The sequence below is a fragment of the Oryctolagus cuniculus genome, chromosome 10 (genome assembly GCF_964237555.1).
Source record: "Oryctolagus cuniculus chromosome 10, mOryCun1.1, whole genome shotgun sequence".
Taxonomy (NCBI): Eukaryota; Metazoa; Chordata; class Mammalia; order Lagomorpha; family Leporidae; genus Oryctolagus; species Oryctolagus cuniculus.
The window spans coordinates 97,906,750-97,927,628 of NC_091441.1; the positions used below are offsets into that span (position 1 = coordinate 97,906,750).

General features: G+C 52.1%; 2 protein-coding genes across 8 annotated transcripts in view; both read right to left on the minus strand.

Annotated features, from left to right (window-relative positions):
* Window positions 1-7,423, minus strand: part of TEX264 (testis expressed 264, ER-phagy receptor) — a 29,371-nt gene extending 21,948 nt beyond the window's left edge. The window contains exons 1-3 of one of the 3 annotated variants that reach the window (XM_008260731.4): window positions 7,272-7,423; window positions 6,292-6,355; window positions 2,278-2,569 (exon numbers count right to left, since the gene is read on the minus strand). In XM_008260731.4, coding sequence (XP_008258953.1) covers window positions 2,278-2,535 — 258 coding nt within the window. In that variant the 5' untranslated portion in view covers window positions 2,536-2,569; window positions 6,292-6,355; window positions 7,272-7,423. Of the gene's footprint in view, window positions 1-2,277; window positions 2,570-6,291; window positions 6,356-6,588; window positions 6,723-6,877 lie in introns of those variants that run through there. The other 2 variants (XM_070050763.1, XM_051852397.2) reach the window with 2 other exon arrangements.
* A 2,202-nt stretch (window positions 7,424-9,625) lies between these two features.
* The window catches only part of RAD54L2 (RAD54 like 2), a 151,328-nt gene continuing 140,074 nt past the window's right edge, over window positions 9,626-20,879 (minus strand). For all 5 annotated transcript variants that reach the window (XM_008260727.4, XM_070050757.1, XM_002713224.5 and 2 more), the window contains 3 exons: window positions 20,117-20,206; window positions 18,426-18,518; window positions 9,626-15,288 (listed from right to left, as the gene is read on the minus strand). In XM_008260727.4, the coding sequence (XP_008258949.1) occupies window positions 14,294-15,288; window positions 18,426-18,518; window positions 20,117-20,206 (1,178 nt within the window). In that variant the 3' untranslated portion in view covers window positions 9,626-14,293. The remainder of the gene's footprint in view (window positions 15,289-18,425; window positions 18,519-20,116; window positions 20,207-20,879) is intronic.

The following is a 20,879-nucleotide window of genomic DNA, read 5'->3' on the forward strand; positions in this document are numbered from 1 at the left end:
GAACCTCAGTTTCCTTCCCCTTCCGTAATATCAGGAGTATGGATCAGGAGGCCTGAGCTCCTGACTGACCAGACAGTCTGTGGTAGCCAAGAGCACCTTAAACCTAGGGTCCAAGGTTCCCTGAACCTTTTATGATCTCCACCAGGCAGAGAATTAACTGCCCAGCTGCCAAAGTAGGTGGGGACCCAGTGTCCCTGAGCCATCCCAGGTGCCAAGGTGTGATCCAGCAATGAACGCAGACATAGGTATCTTCAGGAGTGACCCGGCTCAAATCAGAGGGGCCACCTTGACCCATTCATTCATCCTCTGTGCCAGCGACAGGTCCAGTGCTGGGCCACGGGTCCAGGCCTGGGTCCCAGCTGCTCGGCCTGAGTGCTTTGTACCCTTTGCTTTGCTGTTGGCGTACGTGACAGCCAGGTGCTGGGGAGGATGGCTCACCTGGAGCACCTCACTTGGCCAGCAGAGCACCTGTGACTCAGGTACTCCTATTTTATCACTACTCTGCAGGTGAGGAAACAGAGACTCAGAAAGAGATACCCAAGATCACACACTGGGACACTTTCGGGACAGGACCAGAACCTGCTCTCCGGCCACAGTCCCTCAGACCCAAGAGGCAACGTGCTGCTTCCAGAACAGGCAGATGTGCCACACCGAAGAGGCAAGAGGCAGCCACAGGACTCTCGTCCCTCTCACGGGAGCCTTGCAGCAGGCTCCACATGGGCTAGGGATCAAGGGAGAGGACAGGAAGGGCAGGGACCTACCCAACAGCCCGCCTGCAGGGGTGGGAGGCGGCATCTGGTCCAGGAGCTTCCCACAGCCCAGGGCCGGCCCATCCCACTCAGGTCCCAGTGCCCCCGACTTCAGTCAGTGCCACCTCCGGGCCACCTGACTGCACAACCTCAGTGTCCACTCATCCTCCCACCCGGGCCCGGCCTGACCATTGTGATGGTTTCCCTGCCTCGTCTGCTTCCCTTCCCCACATGCCCTCCAGTCAGTTTCCTGAAACAAGAGTGGCAGATGTGGGCAGGGCCCTTCCTCCCACCTGTTGGACCCTCCCCCTCTTGCTGCCCACCATGCCCAATGGCCACACTTCCCCTGTTATCCCAGGTCTCCAGCCTCTGTTCTTGCAGCCGTCTTTGCTAAGTGGCACATGGTAGCAGAGCAAAATCCTACTCCGGTGTGAAGGCCCAGAAGACTCCACGTCTTCTCTGAGGCCCCTGGGGCAAGCCGCAGGCAGCCTCTTGGAATCCGCAGCTCCAAGTTCCGAGGACGCTGAGCCCAGTGCCTTGTGGGAGAATCGCTTGTGTGGGGCTGATCTGCCAAACACATGGAGCTTCCTGAAGGCAGTGCCACTCTGAGTCAGCTCTAGGGTGCAGGTGTACAGCAGAACCTGGCACAGAGGCAGAATCAGCACGATCCTGCTTCACCAGGAGCTCCGGCCACAGCAAGGCGGCTGCAGGGCTTGCCCGCACCCATCTCCAGGCAGGGAAGTCAGAGCTGGGGTTCCCAACGCTTGGTCTGGTGTGGCCCAGCAGAACTCTTCGGAGAGCTGTCAGCCCAGCCCGCTGTGGGCAGCACCACCCTGTAGCACAGCAGAGTCTACATGGGCAAGCCCTGACTCACCACAGGCACTAACACAGCCAGACGCCCACAGGGTGCCAGTGATGCCGCGTGAGTCTCTGATTCCAGTATCCTGGGCATTCTGAACAGCTCATCTGGCTCCACTTGGCCTTCTCCCAACCAGACAGCTTGAGGGCTAAGGAAATGCCCTGTTGCTGGTCAGGGGGCACCGAGATGGCTGGAGAGGTGGGATTCCAAGCCCGATATCCAGGGGCTGCCCTCTCAGGCCTTGAGAGTCCACAGCCACAGCGGGAGAGCAAGGGAAGCAAAGAAGATGTAATCCCAGAGTGGGCAGAATCTGAACGGCCTGTCCTTAGCACCCCAGTCCCGAATGGACATGGAAACGAGAGAGACAGCAAGAGGAGGCAGCGGACCAAAGTCCTAGCAGAAGCTACTGACTCAGAGTGCTATGGTCCACTGCACTCAGAAATCCATGAGTAGCCACGAGCACGGGGAGTCAAGAGAGCTAGAAGCCAGCAAGTAAATAGATGCCCAAGAGAGCAGAAGTCCAGGATAAATCTCGAAGGGGATCCCAGGTCAGACAGAGATGAGGTGGCCTGCAAGGCCAGGTCAAAGATTTTCCCACATCCTCCTCAAAACCCAAACTGCCCTGGCCCAGGTCCACCTATGGGGCAGGACCCCATGGCGGCTCCTTACCGTGTGGGGGTTGTCGTAGTAGACGGCGATGGAGCGGAGCTTGGGGGAAATGCTGCAGCTCTCGGTGAAGAGCTGCCCGGTCTCGTCATAGGGCCCCACGTGGAACTTGTAGGCCACAGTGATGTTGTGAATGGGGGGTGAGCCGGCACTCACTGCCACCCCGGCCAGCAGCCCTGAGTACCCGGCAAAGGCCAGCAGCGTCAGCAGCAGCAGCAGAGTCAGGCCCCCGATCAGGCCCAGCAGCAGCAGGTCCGACATGGCGCCAGGCCCCCCACACAGCACCCTGAGGCAGCTGCAAAGGAGACAAGGGAGAGGAGGCTGGTAGCCTGCTCTGACCAACGTGCCTACCGGCCCTGCCCGCCAGCTGCTTCTGGCCCAACCTCAGCCCTGCCTTAGGTGCTCTGACCCAGGAGGGGGAGGAGCCAGAGGTGTTTACACACAGAGTGACCTGGAAGGGAGCTATAAAAGATGACTGAAGCCACAAGCCTCTTTATTTCTTAATCACAGTCGTTGAAGCTCTTGGAGCAGCTCTGTCAGCCGGCGGCCCTGGTCACACCTGGGGAAACTGAGTCACAGAGGGGCACAAGAGTGAGTCAGCCAGGTCATACTCCTGGCCCTGACCAGTCTCTCTCATGACGGGTCAGACACCAGCCAGCCTGCATTTCCCCCACACTGCCAGCCCAGCCTGGCCAGAGGCTGAGGAAAGACAGGGCAGTATCAGCATCTAAACACTTACCAACAGACAGGGAGACCACGAGAAACAAAACCCAGGGGGACAATGCGCCATGGAGAGAGACCTTCATAGTGCACTGTGCTTTGCTACGCACACCTGACCTGCAGGAACCTTGCTGCCCAGCTCAGCATGCTCACCCACTCAGAACCAGGTGAGAGATCAGACCAGGACAGCCCGAGCAGCTGGAACGAAGTCCGGCACCAAACTTCCCAGACTTGAACCACCAACAATGACAAGCTTCATCCCCATTCCCAACCCATAAAAGATGAGGAACAGTGAAGGGGAGGAGGAGGAAAGGCTGCTAGAAGGAAAGACACACAAGGAACACAACACAGAGGCTGCTGCGTGAGCCACTCGAGGTAGGCTGCCTAGTCCTCCATGCAGCTTGGGACCCTCTTCTACACAGGGACTGACCTGAGCCGCCCAGCGGGGGGCAAGTCCCAGCATGCAGGAAACCATTGAAACAGCAAGGGAAGAGTGCAAGCCACTGGGGAACATTCTCACTCCAGGCATTCAAAGTTAATATTTAGGGATGAGTATGTGGTACAATGGTTAACGTGCTGCATGGGGTGCACGCATCCCATGTAGGAATGCTTGGGAAGCTTCTGCTTCCAGCTTCCTTCTGGAAGCAGCAGATGATGGCTCGAGTATTTGGGTCCCTGCCACCCACATGGGAGACCTGGCTGGGATTCTGGGCTCCTAGCTTCAGCCTGACCCAGTCCTGGCTGTTACGGGCATCTGGGGAGTGAATCAGCAGATGGAAAATCTCTCTTCTTAAACGTTTGGTTTTAAAGCTAAATTAAATTAATATTTAAAACTTAAAGGGTTTTGGAGCTGAAAAGGCAACACTTCAGCTCTGTGGAAAACTTAGGTCCACGGAAATATGTCTTCCCTATGGGTTCTGGGTTTTAAGATTTTGTGCTGGGGCCTGAGCTATGGCATGGGAAAAGTGGTCGCCTGTGACACTGGCATCCCATATGGGTGTTTGAGACCCAGCTGCTCCACTACCAATCTAGCTCCCAGCTAATGTGCCTGTGAAACCAGTGGAAGATGGCCCAAGTGCTTGGGCTCCTGCACTCACGTGGGAAATCTGGAAGAAGCTGGCTCCTGGCTTCAGATCAGCCCAGCTCCAGCTGCTGCAGCCATTTAGGGGCTGAACCAGCGAATGAAAGATCCATCTCTCCCTCTCTATAACTCTGCCTTTCAAATAAATAAATAAATAAATAAATATCTTTTAAAAAAGATTTTATGTTGAAAAAGAATTGTCTTGGCTGGCACCATGGCTCACTTGGCTAATTCTCCGCCTGCGGTGCCGGCACCCCGGGTTCTAGTCCCTGTTGGGGCGCCAGGTACTAGTCCTGGTTGCTCCTCTTCTAGTCCAGCTCTCTGCTGTGGCCCGGGAGGGCAGTGGAAGATGGCCCAAGTGCTTGGGTCCCTGCACCCGTATGGGAGACCGGGAGGAGGCACCTGGCTCCAGGCTTTGGTTTGGCGTAGCGCTGGCCATAGCAGCCATTAGGGGAATGAACCAACGGACGGAAGACCTTTCTCTCTCTCTCTCTCTCTCTCTCACTAACTCTGCCTGGCAAAAAAAAAAAAAAAAAAAAAAAAAAGCAAGAAAAAGAATTGTCTTTTGAGCCTAATTTTTGCCTTACAAAGGAGGTAAAAAAATTTTAAAAGATTTTATTTATTTATTTGAGAGGTAGAGTTACAGAATGAGGAAAAGACAGAAAGGTCTTCCAACCACTGGTTTACTCCCCCTGCAGCTCCACCTACATCAGCCAGAGCTAAGCTAAGCCAAAGCCAGGAGCCAGGAGCTAGGAGCCAGGAGCCAGGAACTTCCTCTGGGACTCCCATGTGAGTGCAGGGGCCCAAGCACTTGGACCATCTTCCACTGCTTTCCCAGGCCATAAGCACAGAGCTGGATTGGAGAAGGAGCTTCCCGGACACAAACCGGCACCCATATGGGATGCCAGTGCTGCAGGCAGAGGCTTAGCCCACTACGCCACAGCGCCGGCCTCAAGGTAAATTTTTTTAAAATTTTAATTTTTAAAAAATTTATTTTATTTGTATTTTAAAGGTAGAATTACAGAGAGAGGTGGAGGCAGAGAGATATCTTTCATCCGCTAGTTCACTCCCCAAATGGCAGCAATGGCTGAAGCTGGGCCTGGCCAAAGCCAGGAGCCAGGAGCTTCATCCAGGTCTCCCATGTAGGTGGCAGGGGCCCAAGCACTTGGGCCATCTTCTGTTGCTTTTATAGGTGCATAAGCAGGGAGCTGGATAGAAGTGGAGGAGCCAGGACTTGAACTGGGGCTCATGCAGGATGCTGGCTTTGCAGGAAGCAGCTTAACCTTCTGTGCCACAACACCAGCCCTGATAAAGGAAATTTTTAAGCCTTTGGTGCTATGACACCCTCTTACTCATCAGTGCCTGCCTGTCAGTTTCATTATCTTTTTTGCATCCTACTCTTCTTGTCTGCAGTTAGTTCCACTGCTGTTTCTTTGATGACGGCAACCGATTTTTAACTGGGCACTTATTCTATATCAGGCACTGCCTAAATGTTCGGATGCAGCTACTTTATTAGTCCTCAAAGCAATCCAGCAATATAGGCATGCATCAGGAAACAAGCAGCTGGAGGTTAAGAGACTGTCAAGGTTCTGACAGGTCCTGAACACGGCCACCTCGACCAGAACGCCGGCGGGTGGGTGGGCGGTGGGAACTTCGGCAGTCTGCTCCCCGGCCCTCCATCCGCTTCCTGGCTTCATAGCCATCACCTGCAGTGCCAACAGCCCATACTGGCACCCAGTTCATGTCCCCGCTGCTCTACCTCTGCTAATGGCCTGGGAAGAGCAGTGGGAGATGGCCCAGGTGTCTGGGCCCCTGCGCTCACATGGGAGACCTGGAGGAAGCTCCTGGCTCCCCCTGGCTTTGGCCTGGCCCAGCCCTGGCTGTTGTGGCCATCTAGGGAGTGAACCAGTGGATGGAAGACCTCTCTCTCTGTGACTGACTTCAAAACATACAGACGAAAGGAAGGAAGCAAAAGAAAAGAAAAGGAAATCTCTGAACACCAGGCTGGATGGAGGCTCGCAGCTGCATACTTTCTGACCCTCTAGGGAATTTAGCTCTTCTCTTTCTCTTCCTTTCTCCTTCCAAGCTGCTCAGAAAGACGAGGTGGGGTAGAGGCCTGCGGTGCCCAGAGCTTTGACTAGCACAGGAGCCTGGAGAGGGGATGCATAGTCCCCTTCTCATCCAAGAGAAACCGAGGAAGGGCTGGGGAGGCTCACCTGAAAAGCCAGGCTCTTTTAGCAATTCATGGCATCCAGCGCGGCACGGGCCAACAGCTCCAGGCTAGGGGCAGAAAGCAACAGTCACCCCAGCCCAGGAAAAGACCGGGGAGCCGGGCACCCGGCCCTGCTACCCACTTTCTAGGGCACGCCCACAGGGGGCCTCCACAGGCACCCGTACTCCATCCTCAGGCCCCCTGGGGGCATTCGAAGCCAAGCCCAGCCCCACACTGTCTGGGCGTCTCACTAGGGCCCCCGCTATTGCCCCATCTTCCTGGAGGGATCCGACCACCGCACCCGGCGCTGAAACCGCCGCCCTCGGGCAGCTGTGCCCTCTCTCAGGCCGCGGCTTCCCCTAGGGTCAGGGGCCCGGGATGGAAGCCTGCTGCTGGGTGCAGGGGAGCGTCAGAGCCGGCTGCCGGCGTCGGCTTCCTGGTACCGCTCACGTGCGCCGCGGCCGAGGGCCGGGCTCTTAAAGGGCCCGACGGCGAGCAAAACTTGGGCGCAGGCGGAGAGCGGGAAGCCCCGGGGCCCGCGGGGGAGGAAGGTCGCCGCCTCCCACTCCCGGCTCCCAGCCCCAGCTCACCGGAGCCTCGCCAAGCTTGCCCAGCCCCCTCCTCTTCGCCTTCGACCTCACCGAGCCCGCGCACCTCCGTAACTTAGACACTAAAGTTTGCAGCCCGGACAGCGAGGCGCGGCCTCGGGATGGGGGCGGAGTTAAAACGTGACTCCTGCCTCCGTTTCCCTCCAGCTCCGCTGCCCCGGGGACTTGTCCTATAGCCGCCGCTGAGGCGATGGGCGGGCCCCAGATAGTAGGAGCTAGCCCAAGGTCGCATTCAGGCCCTCGGACCCAGCCGGGACCTACTGAGGGCCAGGCGCTATGCAAAGAGTGGCCCCGGCAGCGGGGATTCCGGCGGTCACGCCAAGGCGGAAGGGAGTGGTCCCTGGCGCGGACACCTCTGCTCGGGCCCGGCCCTCACCTCAGCAGCCGCAAACCGCGGACGCCGATCGGAGCAAGCGGCTTGGGGCTCGGTGGCGGAGCCTGCGCGCGCTCGCCGCTCACGCTCCGCTCCGCCCCCTGTCGCGGCGGGACGTGGCCGTGGCCGTGGGCGCGTGCGTAGGGACCCGGAGGGCGGAGGCCTGCCCCGCCCAGTCCCCATGGCAACGGGCGCGCGCCAGTCCCCAGGAGGGTCTGGGCTGGGCGGGCTTTGATCACCTCAGCCACAGCTCCGGGGCTGGGGGCAGTGGGCCGGCTGGTCTGCACTCGAGCGCCAGGCCGGGGGCCCAGGAAGCCGGGACTGTGTGCGTTAGGGGGCGCAGCACAGTACTACCAGTCTTTAGCATTTGTACCACTCCGACTCCAGGCACTTACTCGCTGAGGCTTCGTGACAGACCTGGTTACCAAACAAGGCAGGGCCTCTTGCACCGGTTTTGTGGCTGAGAGCGCGTGATCTGAGAGCTCAGGGAAGAAGCTGGTGGATCCAACCTGTGGACGGCGCAAATACCTACTTCCTGCCTCAACTCACACCAGCTACTCCCCTTCTGGGAGCACAGCGGTGGTCACTTATCCGGCCATTCATCCATCTGGTATTTACTGAGTACCAATCCCTGTCAGGGCAGTTTCAGGGGCTGCGGACACTGAGTGGGCAAAGCCACAGCCCTGCCGTCCTGAAGCTCGCATTCCACAGGATGCCTCCCTGCCAGGGCCTCCCTCGGTGCTGGGGATGCGGCCAGGGGGAGCTGGTCTGCCCTGATGTAGCGCAACCCCTGTAACTCCCAGGTCAAGTGCAAATTCCTTGAAGACAGCTTCCGTCTTCAGCCATGCCACAAAGCACTCTGCTAGACTCCGGAAGCTAAAACCCTGCCCTCCCGAGAGACTTAGCATTGCTGTGGAGGCGGAAGGGAAGATGACAGCTATGCCCATAGTTTGGAAACAAGATAGGCTGAGCCACAAGCCATCTTAGTGCTTCCGACAAGGACGCCTGTTTGAGAAGGGGGTCACCAGGAAGGTGGCCATGGGAAGTCAGCAGCCATGGGGCCATACATCTTGTGGGTAACGCTCCTGCACCAGCCAAAGGGCAGGCTGGGCAGAGGCAGTGGTAATCCTGGCATCCTTTCACCCGCTTCACATTCTTCCCACCGGGGCAGGGAAGATTGACCCTCAGCTGCACAACCAAGCCTGTCCCAGCACTCTTGGAAGACTGGGCACAGGCATTCAGGACTGGGCCAGCAGGTCACGGCAGTTCTGTTTTATCCATGAATGTCAAGCACATAATCAAATCCTTCAGATGCTCCAGCCAAGTGGGCTGTTGACTTGAAAGCATTTCCTATGACAAAGAGGGGGCATGGCACTGGCTCAGAGGCACACAGTCTCTGCTTCTCGCGTGTCCACAACCAACACTCCTGCTTCTTGGGAAACCAGTCTGGAGCGGCCCTTCCCGCATCTTCTCTCTGCTGACTTCCTTTGGCCTGGCTAGAGAACTCCAGAGCTCCACATCACAGCCCAAGGGTGTGCCTTAGGAGCTTCAGCACTTCTGTGGTGGAAGGAGACCCCTCCTGTGACCAGCTGCAGGCATCAGCATGCTCCAGGACTTCATCACAGGGTGCTTCCAACAGTGCAAGGCCTCAGCTGGCCACCAGGAGGCAGCAGCCCACTTCACAAGGCACTTTTTTCACTCCGTGGTAATAGGTCTGAGACATAATGGCACAGCCATTTGCTCCATCCACCCTTCACTTACAGGGCTATGTCCCAACAGCACATATTTCCCTATTGTGATCCCAGACTTGGCCTTTGACTCCTCTGGCCTTCCTCTAAATGATTTCCAGACAATGTTCCCCCAGGGCTCCTCCCCTTAAAGAAATTAAATCTGGGAGCCAGAGTGGGCTGTCCCCTCTGTCCCTGGGGCCCCTCACTCTATGGCCCAAGTTAGCTCTCTGAGGGACAGTGGTTAGATTCAGCAACTCAGATGAAAACCAAACACACAGGAAGCTTAAGATGCTCAGCACACGCTGCCAACAGCCACTCAAAGACACCAATCTCAGAAGGTGATGATACAACACCCAGGTCCTGGCCATTCACAGCCTGGTCAGGACTGCCCTGCAGGACCTGCCATGGCTGAGGAAGGGCCAGCCTTAAGCTGCTCTAAGTCAGCTGGGCTGTTCCAAGCCTTGAAATGCAGTGGTGGCCCAGTTTACTCAGAACTCTTCAGGAAAGCAAAGGCAGAAGCAGCCTATCTGTGCTATGTCTCCGCTTTCTCACCTCCAGGTACTATCCAGTGCCTACCACGCCCTGGGTGCTATCCAGACAAATGCTTTATCAAACAACACTGCCTTCTTGAGTTTAAATTTTATTTTACAAAAAGAGAAATAAAGAAAACTGATAGGCAGTTATACTGACTTACAATTGTTCTGTTTGCTTTTTTAAAAAAGTGACATGAAACACAAGTAAAAATAAATACGTCATAGAAACAGCCAGTTGCCCGGTCTGTGGGGCAGGAGCGCCTGCCCTGCTGAGAGCGGAGGGAAGCCCATGGTCACACCAGCAGCTGGGCCACCCAGCCACAGATGCTCCTCAAAGCCAGGCGCAGGTCCCAGGCCTCAGGGGCGTCCTGAGGAAATAAGACGGAAAACCAAAGCCAGGTGCCAGGTCCCTGGGGCCACCTCATCTCTCCCCATTCCCCCTGGCAGCAGTGTGGGCTTAGTGGTTATCCATTATGACCCCCTCAACCCACCTGGACCCTCACCCCCAACTCCTCAAGAGGGTACAAGGAAAAACCTGTCTTGGGCAGACTGGGGGAGGATTCTTCTGGTAAGCCCCCAGCCCACCCTGAGTAACACAACCAGATAAGTCATTTTACACACACACAGTCTCTCTCTCTCTCTCACTCACACACACACACAAACACACACACACATACACAGCTGGGCTAGGCTTTCTTCCAGGGAGGATCCTGGGTCAGGTCACAGTAAGAGGTCCCCGCTCTTGTAAATATCATCCCAGTAGTGGTAGCAGAGAGTACCCAAACCTTCCCCCAGTCCTCTGCATCCCAGACCCTGCAGCCTGCCTGGCTATCTGCCCCCAACACAATGGATTACTATTATCTCAGAGACCCGCGAGAAGGGAACACAGCAGACTCAGGTCCCTGAAGTGGAAAGAAGTTCGATACTGCCTGCTCAGGAAGTTCATCGCTGTAAGACTCGGGTAGTCATGAAAGGCCTAGGGCCAGGCGTGTGGCACAGGACAGACATGAACCGGTCACGGTGGAATACACGGGGCAAGAGGGAAGAGCAGGTAGGGAGGGAAGTCTGAAGGTGGCCCACGGAGAGCACAGCATTCTCAGAGACGTTGAGGTGCTGACTTCCTGGGGGAGGTTTAGTAGGTTTAGTAGGGGAAGAGCCACTTAGCTGTGGGCACAAAGGCCATGGCTCAGAAGAGAGAGACTGTTCCGGAAAATCAAAGGGAAATAGGAGGCAGGAGGTCCTATCCAGGAACACCACAAACAAGGAATGTAAATTCCCAGAAGACCTTTCCCATGGCTGAGGACTCAATTCCAGAGCAATGACAGGCTTGGAGGGGCTGTCACAGAGGGCCCTGCTTGGCTGACAGCTTCAGGATGACTTTCCTGCCCAGACTGCTAAAGCTTAGTTCTTTCAGCCAATCAGCAAACGTGTACCCCAGCTCTTTGTTTTATGCTTCCAGAATGGGAAATTTCATATTTAGTTGTGAGTCACAAATAGATAGACTCTACACACTAATTCCTAGGGAAGGGATTTCCAAGGACGTGACAGAGTCAGGAGATGATGAGATAGGTGCTTGAGAAGCACAATTCAAAGGGGTGAGGACTTTGCAGAGAGCCGATTTTAAGTAAAAGATCTGACCCAACATGGGTCACTTACTTTTTTATCAAATAGCTACTTCATCCCAGGTCAATTTTTATCCACAAGATATGGTGAAAAGAAAATCAAGCATCACTACAAATGCTAATCCTGAATTATTATGTATATGGTGCTTCCCAAGCTAAGAGCTTGGGCCAACCCAGAAGGATAGGCCTTGGAAGGCCTTTAACAACATTCGACGGAAGATGCAGTGAAGGAAAATGCCAGACCTGATCTGCCTTCCCTCTAATCACCAGCCTTCCTTCACTCAGGACTCGATGGGAACACCACCTAATGTCAAAGTGTCGAACAGGGTTCTTAGGCTCTGAGACCTTTCTTGATTCCCTCAAACACATACAAATGCTTGGTAAGCATGCACCTGTGCCTACCAGCACACTTGGAGACAGCAGAAAAGTCAGTTTCTTTTCAGGTTCACATCTTCAAAAAACAAAAAGCAAAACCCACAAGTGGGAGCAGTCCAATTTCCCATGACCCCATTCCAAACTCTCTATGGAACAGAAGCTCCACATATCAGAGAAAGCCTTATGTAGCCAGGCCAGGCTCCCAGAATTACAGCTTCTGCTGAGCTGAAGTTAGACTCAGCCCCTGGGACTAGTGGGTGGCGAGCAGGCATGTGCTGCCCCTCTGAACACCCATTCATTTTTCCTTGCCACTTCTAAAGCCCTTCCTTCCAGGAACTGGTTTCTGGACTCTGAGAGACTGCTGCAGTGTATCTTAGAAGTGAACAAATAAATACTCCTTTTCTCCCAAAAACAACAACAACACGCGCACACGCGCACACACACACACACACACACACACTGGAATCTCAATGCCCCAGCACCTGAGAGGCCTCAGTGTAAGCCAGGTTCTGTGTGTGCTGTGCTAGTTCACTCCTACTGCACCAATCTCAACCTGAGTGCCTACTCCAACTGAGTCCCTTCACCACCCATTCTTGGGAAGCATCTGAAAGAGAAAGCACTGGTTGGAACTGCTATTTTTAAATTATTAAAATAATTTGCATAGCTAAATTGTAGATCTAAGGCTTCTATGAGTAGCAGAGTTAAGTGTCTGACAGAGTGCTTATGAAAACAAAGAAAGCTCCTAAGTTCCATTTTAGGTGTCTGGGACAGCACAGAAATACGCATGAACACACATACCCCATCAACACTTCCTGTCTGTTCTCTGGGGACAGTCCCCCGAAGTCTTTAAGGCCCAGAGGAAATGGGCTGGTCATGAGAGTTGCAGGACTACTATCGAGATGACCTGGCTAATCTGCCTTCGGCAGCTGCCCAGTTAGGAAGGAGCCATGGGCAGGTGGGAAAGCTCTAAAGGCGGACAAGGTTTGTTTGTCATAAAGAACTGTCTGGCAGTCTTGGGGGTGGAGGCACACAGACACACCAACATGAAGACAGCCAGTGTTTATGCTGAAGCACTAGATGCCCCTCCCTCGGCACTGGGAAGAAGAAAGGAGGAACTCAGAATGACTGATGTGCTCTTTTAAGATAACAGCCAGACCTAGGGCTCCTACTGAGGCAGGGCTCCTCTGTGTTCCCTCCAAGATGGAAACAGGAGATACCACATCCATCACCTGACTGGCTGGGAAAGCCAAGACCTTTCCTACAAGGACAACGATAGTCTGTTCCCTCAGGCCAGCAGCTTCCTATCCATGGCTTCACCTTTCAAGGTGGAGAGACAGCCTCTAAGGTCATCCCAGGAGGACACAGCTCCACATCAACTTCCCAGTAACAAACCTCATGATCCTAAGTTTCAGTTTCTGCTAAATAAGTCTCCCCGCTCACTATCCAGTCTCAGGATTCCCTGATCTTCCTGAGGGGCCACTTCCTAAAAGCAGCTGTTTAATCAAAACCGTGGTCAAGCCTAAGTCTTCTTCCCTGGTCAGTTCACCATCCACCCAAGACTCTTTTCACCAGCAGCTACGGAGTCTGGGATATCTGGAAACTCCCCTCCCTTTCTATCTCCTACTCTCCTTACCCCTATCCACCCTGTCCCCCCCCCCCCAAAAAAAAAAAGACACATGAAAAGTCCAAACAATAAATAATTGCCCATAAGAAATAAATTAACATGGAGCTCTCTAGCAGGGAAGGGAAGAAGAAAAAGGCCAGCAGGGCAGGCTGCAAGGGGCTCGGTCAGTCTCTTCCAGCCACAACGCCACCAGCTCTCACTCATCCACGGCCGTGCTTTTCCTTCCCACACAGCCGCCCAGCTGGGAAGGGAGCCCTGCTCAGAGGCAGCCACTGGGGAAAAGAAGAGATTAGTAATGCCCATTTTCTCTCATGATTTCCCCCAAATTCTAAAACAGACATGGTTTTGAAGACCAGTGACTTCAGTTAGCTAGGCCTTCTCTTCACCCAGCTTAGAAGGAAACTTGTGATTTCCATGGCTGTACTCCCAGGCTCACCCTGATGTTTACATTAATAGTGGCCAACACACTCTGGTTTGCATTATAAAAAAAAGATAAATTCATTTTTAGTTTCCCCCTTGGTTCCTCCCTCCCTCCCCTCCCATCTTCACCCCTGCTCTGTTGCACACATGTACATACATACATAAACATACACACACACTCAGAAACACACATACCTGGTCTGCTTCCTTCCCACCCCCTAAAATGACCCCATGACCCACGGGATCTCAGTCTGCTCCCCTTGCCCACCCTCCTTCTCTCTCTCACTCACCCTCCCTCCCTCCCCTCCCCTTCCTAGGCCAAGCTAAGTTACCCAGTAAGGCAGCTTTCTTGGGAGAGAATGTTCCCAAAGACAGAAATGGGATGCGAGCTTCTAACTCGGGCGGGCGGGCGGGCAAGCAAGCAGACAGCATAAGCAAGGCAGGAAGGAGGAGAGAGGCAGGTGGCCACGCCCCTCTAATCCCTGTCTGTTTTGGGTCCCTGAATTCTCCCTATTGCTGCTCTGTTGGATATTATTATTATTATTTTGCCTCTTTTGTTAAACAGCAACAGAGCCCTAACACCATGACCAATCACCCTTCTTTGAATTTGTCCTTTTCCGTCCTGCCAAGTGCCCTATTCTCACAAAGCCCAGATCACTGCCTTCCTGTTTGTGGGGCAACCTGCTGGGGGCCTTGAGTGAGGTGGGGAGGGACTCCCCAGCTATTTCCCAGTGACCTCTATCACATCATCGTCCTTATCCTCATCATCATTGGAGCTGAAGCCCACCTCGGCGACCTCGTGAGAGTCAAACGGAGGCACCTGGGACCGGAGGAGGCCACCAGCTGGGTAGCCTGCATGTGGGGACACATAGCCTGGGTAGACAGACATGCCCCGCGAAAGGTTGCTGGGCAAGACAGGGGAAGGAAAAGGCGCAAACATCCTTGGCTCGGACAGGAGTGGCTGCGAGAATGGGAGTGAATAGCTGGGTAGTATCCCTGGCACAGAGGGGTTGAGCATGAAAGAGGGGTTGCTGGCAGTGACTGAGGTAGCCGTGGAAGAGGAACTGACGGGGCCTGCTGGCACCAGAGGGTCAGTAGTCACTGGAAATACCAGGCGGGCATCTGCCAGCAAATTGGACAGCTGGTAGTAGGAGGGGGTACTACCCATAAACAGGGAGTTCTCCCCAGCCTGGGAGGTGAAGGGGGGGGTGAGGTTATGGTTTAAGGAGACGGGTGGCATGGCAAACCCGCCAGAGACTGGATACCCGTGTTCATACGGCTGCACGGGGGCTGGCAGATGGCCCTTCCTGGACCGCCGACGGGTTGACTCCTGGGCGGCAGGTGGAGTGGCCAACTTTCGCTTGTGGCCCCTTAAGTCCAGCACTGGGTGCCTGCCACCAATGGGCTGGCCAGTCACCAAGAGGGAACTATTGAGGCAATGACCCCCAAGTCGAGGCTCAGTCCCAAGAGCTGTCCCAGGAACAGCACTGCTGTCCACGAGTTGGGCCGGAGGGCCAGGCAGGGCGGCATTGGTGCTTGGGGAGCTCTGACGGGATTCCCGGGCAGCAGCTGCATCTGCGTACTGCTGGAGCTCACTGATGATCTCCGGGCTGTCAGGAGAGACGGGCCTGGCCAGCCCCTCAGGATCAGGGGCTTTGGGTGATGAGGCACTGTGTCTGCCGTTGCTTGTGGATTCTTGAGAAGGCCCCTGGGAACCTGGAGACAAAAGGCAGGTAAATGAGAATCAGAATAAGGGAAAGAAGAGAGGTAGAAGGGAATTCTACCTAAGAAAGCCTATCCTGCATTCCCTGCATTCTAATGGTTTGATGCCCAAACAATACTGTTCAGTCAATCTGACCCAATCACACAGAAAGGAATCCTCTGATCCTAGAAACCATGCAACATCGCTGTACCCCAGCTTCCCCAATCTAAATTTCTACTAAGATTGAAAGAATGGATATGAAGCACTAAGAGACCATTCTTTTATTTATTTTTTTAAAGACTGTATTTCTTTATTTGAGAGGTAGAGTTACAGATAGAGAGAGGGAAAGATGGAGAGAAAAGTCTTTCATTCCACTGGTTTACCCCTTAAAAAACCACAACGGTTGGAGCTATGCTGATCTGAAGCTAGGTGCCAGGAGTTTCTTCTGGGTCTCCCATGCAGGTGCAGGGGCCCAAGAAATTGGGCCAGCTTCCGCTGCTTTCCTGGGTCATAGTAGAGATGGATCGGAAGAGGAGCAGCTGAGACACAAACTGGTGCCCACATGGGACGCCAGCACTGCAGGTGGAGGCTTAGCCTACTATGTACACTACAGCGACAGCTTCTAAGATACCATTCTTAAAACTTTTCAGAGTGGGGACTGGCACTGTGGCACAGTGGGTAAAGCCGTAGCCTGCAGTGCCAGCATCCCATTTGGGCACCAGTTTGAGTCTTGGCTGCTCCACTTCCGATCCAACTCTCTGCTGTGGCCTGGGAAAGCAGCAGAAGATGGCCCAAGTCCATGGGCCACTGCACCCATGTGGGAGACCTTGAAGAAGTTCTGAGATCCTGGCTTTGGAATGGCACAGCTCCGGCTGTTGTGGCCATCTGGGGAGTGAACCAGTGGGTGGAAGACTTTCTCTCTCTCTCTCTCTCTGCCTTTCAAATAAATAAATAAATCTTAAAGAAAAAAAAAGAAACATTAAGGTTAACTATTAAAAAAAAAACCTTTTCAGCATTTTTCTGGGGCAGGAGACAGTGACTGGGGTGGGGAAGGACCATGGTGATGGAAGAGGAACAGGAAGTTAAAAGGCAGACCATCTGATTTAAAAATAAAACAAAATCCACAGCTGAGAAAGACAGCTGGGATTAACTAAGAAATGTGAAGTATAGCCTGGATACTAGGTAATATTCTGGAATTATTAACTTGTTTAAAAAACGTGATAATGGGAGTGGGTGTTGCAGCACAGTGAGTTAAGCCCACACCCTCCATCAGAGTGCCTGGGATTGAGTCCTGCCTCCATTTCTGATCCAGTTTCCTGCTAATGCACCTGGGAGGCCACAGATGAATGGCTCAAGCTTTGGGTCTTTGCCACACCCTCGTGGTAGACCTGGATAGAGTTTCTGGCTCCTGGCTTTGGCTTGGCCCAGTCTTACCTACTGAGAGCTCTTGGAGAGTGAAGCTGTGAATGGAAACATGTGTTCTCTCTCAGCCTTTCAAATACATAAATCTCTTAAAAAATGAAAAATAAAACATGTGATAATGATGCCATAGCTGAAAGGAGAATGTTCTTAGGAGATGTGTGGTGCAATACTTATGGATAAATGACATGATGCCCTCAAGTTACAATGGCTCAGATAATAGAAAGGGAAGGAAAAACAGAAGAGTTACAAAAATGAACAATCATTGGATACACATGCAGGGTTTTTTTTTTTTTTTTAAGATTATTTATTTATTTATTAGAAAGGTAGAGTTACAGACAGTGAGAGAGGGAGAGACAGAGAGAGAGGTCTTCCATCCGCTGGTTCACTCCTCAAATGGCCACAAAAGATAGAGCTGTGCTGATCCAAAGCCAGGAGCCAGGTGCTTCTTCCTGGTCTCCCACATAGGTGCAGGGGCCCAAGCACTTGGCCATCTTCTACTGCTTTCCCAGGCCACAGCAGAGAGCTGGATTGGAAGAGGAGCAGCCAGGACTAGAGCCGGCGTCCATATGGGATGCCAGCGCTGCAGGCGGAGGATTAACCTACTGTGCCATTTATTATATTTATTTGAAATACAGAGTTACAGAGAGAGGTAGAGCCAGAGAGAGAGGTCTTCCATCTACTGGTTCACTTCCCAAATGACCACAATGGCCAGAGCTGAGCTGATCTGAAGCCAGGAGCCAGGAGCTTCCTCCAGGTCTCCCATATCGCTACAGGAGCCCAAGGACTTGGGGCATCTTCTACTGCTTTCCCAGGCCATAGCAGAGAGTTGGATAGGAAGAAGAAGAGCCAGGACTCAAACTGGTGCCCGTATGAGATGCCGGCACTGCAGGCTGGGGCTTTAACCCACTGCGCCACAACGCCAGCCCCTATATGCAGGGTATATGGGTGTTTGTGTACTGTTCTTCCAACTTGTCTGTATAAAAGTTTCCAGAACACAAAGCTGAGTACAAGAGCAGTGCAGCTTTCACACCCCAGCAGGAGAATAAATGAGAACCACCTTGACTGAGAGGAATCTGGCAAAAGTTAGCAACATCCTTAATGTGCCATACACATACCTGTGACCCAGCCACCCAACCCATAGGAATGTATTCTACAAATATACCCACCCATCTGTGAAACAGCAGTGTCAGAGTGGTGCAGTAAGAGGTAAATGCACACTCATGGGAAGTGAGGTAACTCATTATGCTTATACCTCATTCTGTGTAAACCTTCAATGGGACATATTTAGAAGGAAAGCTGTGGAGTGAGCTATGACTACTAAATGAAAAAAAAAAGGTAAACAATATATTATAGGATGTCAGGATTTATTTTAAAAATACAAAGTGGTGTGTGCACGTACTGTTTATATGAACATACTCAATGTGTATGCATACACACAGACACTTGATCCTATGCTCTGTATAGAATATCTCTAAAACAAACAAAAATGAAAGGGGCAGCCCCAAGGAGAAGCAATGGATGGCTGGGGTCATGGTGGGAGAAAAACTTACTTTTTACTTTAATCCCTTTTTGTACCTTTTGAATTGTGAACTATATATATATATAGTTATATATATATATATATATATATATATATATATATATATAGTCCTTAAAAATAAAATAGGCTGATTTTAAACCAAATGCAAAGAATATTGTGTAGGTCAATGGAAAGTAAAAGGCATGGTACCTGCAGCAGCCATCCGACCATCTTCAGGGGCCTTTGGCTTACCAGTCGCCCGGACGGCAAAGATTCGCCCATCACTGGTACGGATGTACGTCCCTAAGAAACACAAGGAAGACTGTTAAGCAGATATGTGATAGCCAACCCTGGGAAATGAGGCATCATGGAGTGGGACTAGCTATAAAATTAACTATATTTTCTTCTCAAGATCCTTGAAATAAGGAGTAGAGTAGCTAGAAAGTTAGTGACCCCTAATATCCTCATCTATTCCACAAGCACTGAGGCAGGCCTACCATGTACCAGGCACTGTTCTAGACACTAAGGTATCGGGGAGTGTAGGACAGAAAAGCAATCCTGTCTCATGAAGCTTAACCTCTAGTGGGAAATCTAAGATTAATTACCCCAGAAAATATTTGGAAAGGTGAAAGGTAATAGAGGGAATAAATAGGGCACTGTGAGAGAAAACAAGTTGATAACCTATGTTCCCAGGTTCTGCCCAGGCCTTCTTCTTCCTCTTAGAGAAAAGTGCCTTGTTGCCTCAGCACACTCTCCCCTGAGAAGAATAATTTAAGACCTGCAATCTATTCCCACAGGGCACCACTCTACCTTCTCAGCCTTAGGAATGTCATTTGATCAGTCTCCTGGAATGTCAAGCTGTCTCTTGGCCAGGAGCTGACAAACTTTCTTAAAAGGCAAAACAGATTTTTGGCTTCATAAGCTTCAAGGTCTCTGTTCCAACTACCCAAGCTCTGTGCTGTAACACGAAAACAGCTGGGCGTGGCTATGTTCCAACAACATTTGAGTTATGGACATTGAGAGGTAAATGTCATATAATGTTCACATGTCACAAAATATTGCTCTTTAGGTTTTTCTTCAGCCAACTGAAACTGCAAAACCCATCCTTAGCTTGCAGATATAGTAACAGGCAGCAGGCTGGATACGGTCCTGGCTCATCCTTCGCCAACCCCTATTCTAGGCTAGAAGAACCCAGTAGGAATACTGAGTACACTTATCTCAATGTGTCCATGTATTTCATAGTACCTTCCCATAAGCCTAAAGGTACTCAAACCCAGGAGAGGTTAGGGTGAAATCTCCCTACTGAACGAAAAACCTTCATGGTGCCCCACACAGTGATGGGCCTTAGTTTAAGGCTAGTATGAATGATAGGCTCAGATTCCATTTTGACAGTTTATCCTAGATTCTTCATCCCAGCCCTCTAGTCTCCCTCTATAAGGAGAACAAAGGCAGAGGCAGACTTTTAAACTCTATCACACAACCTACGTATACTAATCCATCCACAGAATATACTTCTTAGGGACAACCACCTGCTCCAAGCAAGTAGGTACAGATAACACAATAGCACATGTGAGTTTGAATCTCATTCTCCAATTCTTTCCCTCCAGTTTTGATCTCCCTGTGTTCAGTCATTCCCATCCTAAGATTCAACACAGAAATGACAGCAAAATACAAGAAAACAAGGACTCTACTTTCCCTCTTTCAAGGGATACATTGACCAATATCCCAGGGGCTCAAACCAACTCTGCTAAGTTCCCAGAAATGCCATTTTCTCTTGTTTCCCTGAAATGTGACGTTCTTATGAGATGAGCCTCTCCCAGCTAAAGCTATATGGATTTATTCTGTTTCCCAGCCCAACACTTTCAACTAAGGCAGAGCATGGGTCCCAGTCATGTGCTCACCTTTTGTCCCACGGATGATGTGAATGCTCTCACCAGCATTAATTCTTGCCTGAACATCTGTGGAGCTGTTGAGCCCAGGAATAACAATATCTAGTGAAAAACAGATTTCAAATCTAGATTACACAGGTCCCAACTGAAGGAAGCAAAGAAAAAGCGAAGTCCCATATCCACTCCTGTTCCTCTTGGACTTCCCTAAAGCCTCTTAGTGAAGCAGAGGATCAGAGAAGGCAAAGGAATCAGGATGACTCACAACTGTCTTCACAGAGGATACTGCGAAGATGAGAAATTATTTAGAAATCTGATCATCTCTCCATCAACTTCCCTTGATTTCATGAAAAATTCCAAGAGTTTTCAATTGGAAAACGTTTTAGATCAAATGGTTATGATGGTATGTTTTCCCTCCTCCCTAAACTATAGCATGTATCTATCCCACATCATTTTAGGCTCCAACAGTGGCCTCCTCCTCTTCCTTACTGGCATTACCCCACTGCTGGGGAAGGGTATTTTCAAGAGTCAGCAGAGTGCTAAAGTACACTGTTCAACAAGCAACTGCCCTATGTAGAACTATACAAATATTATATGTTGGGGCTGGCACTGGGGCGCAGCGGGTTAACGCCCTGGCCTGTAGCTCCGGCATCCCATATGGGTACCAGTTCAAGACCTGGCTGCTCCACTTCCGATCCAGCCCTCTGCTGTGGCCTGCGAAAGCAGAAGAAGATGGCCCAAGTGCTTGGGCCCCTGCACCTACGTGGGAGACCTGGAA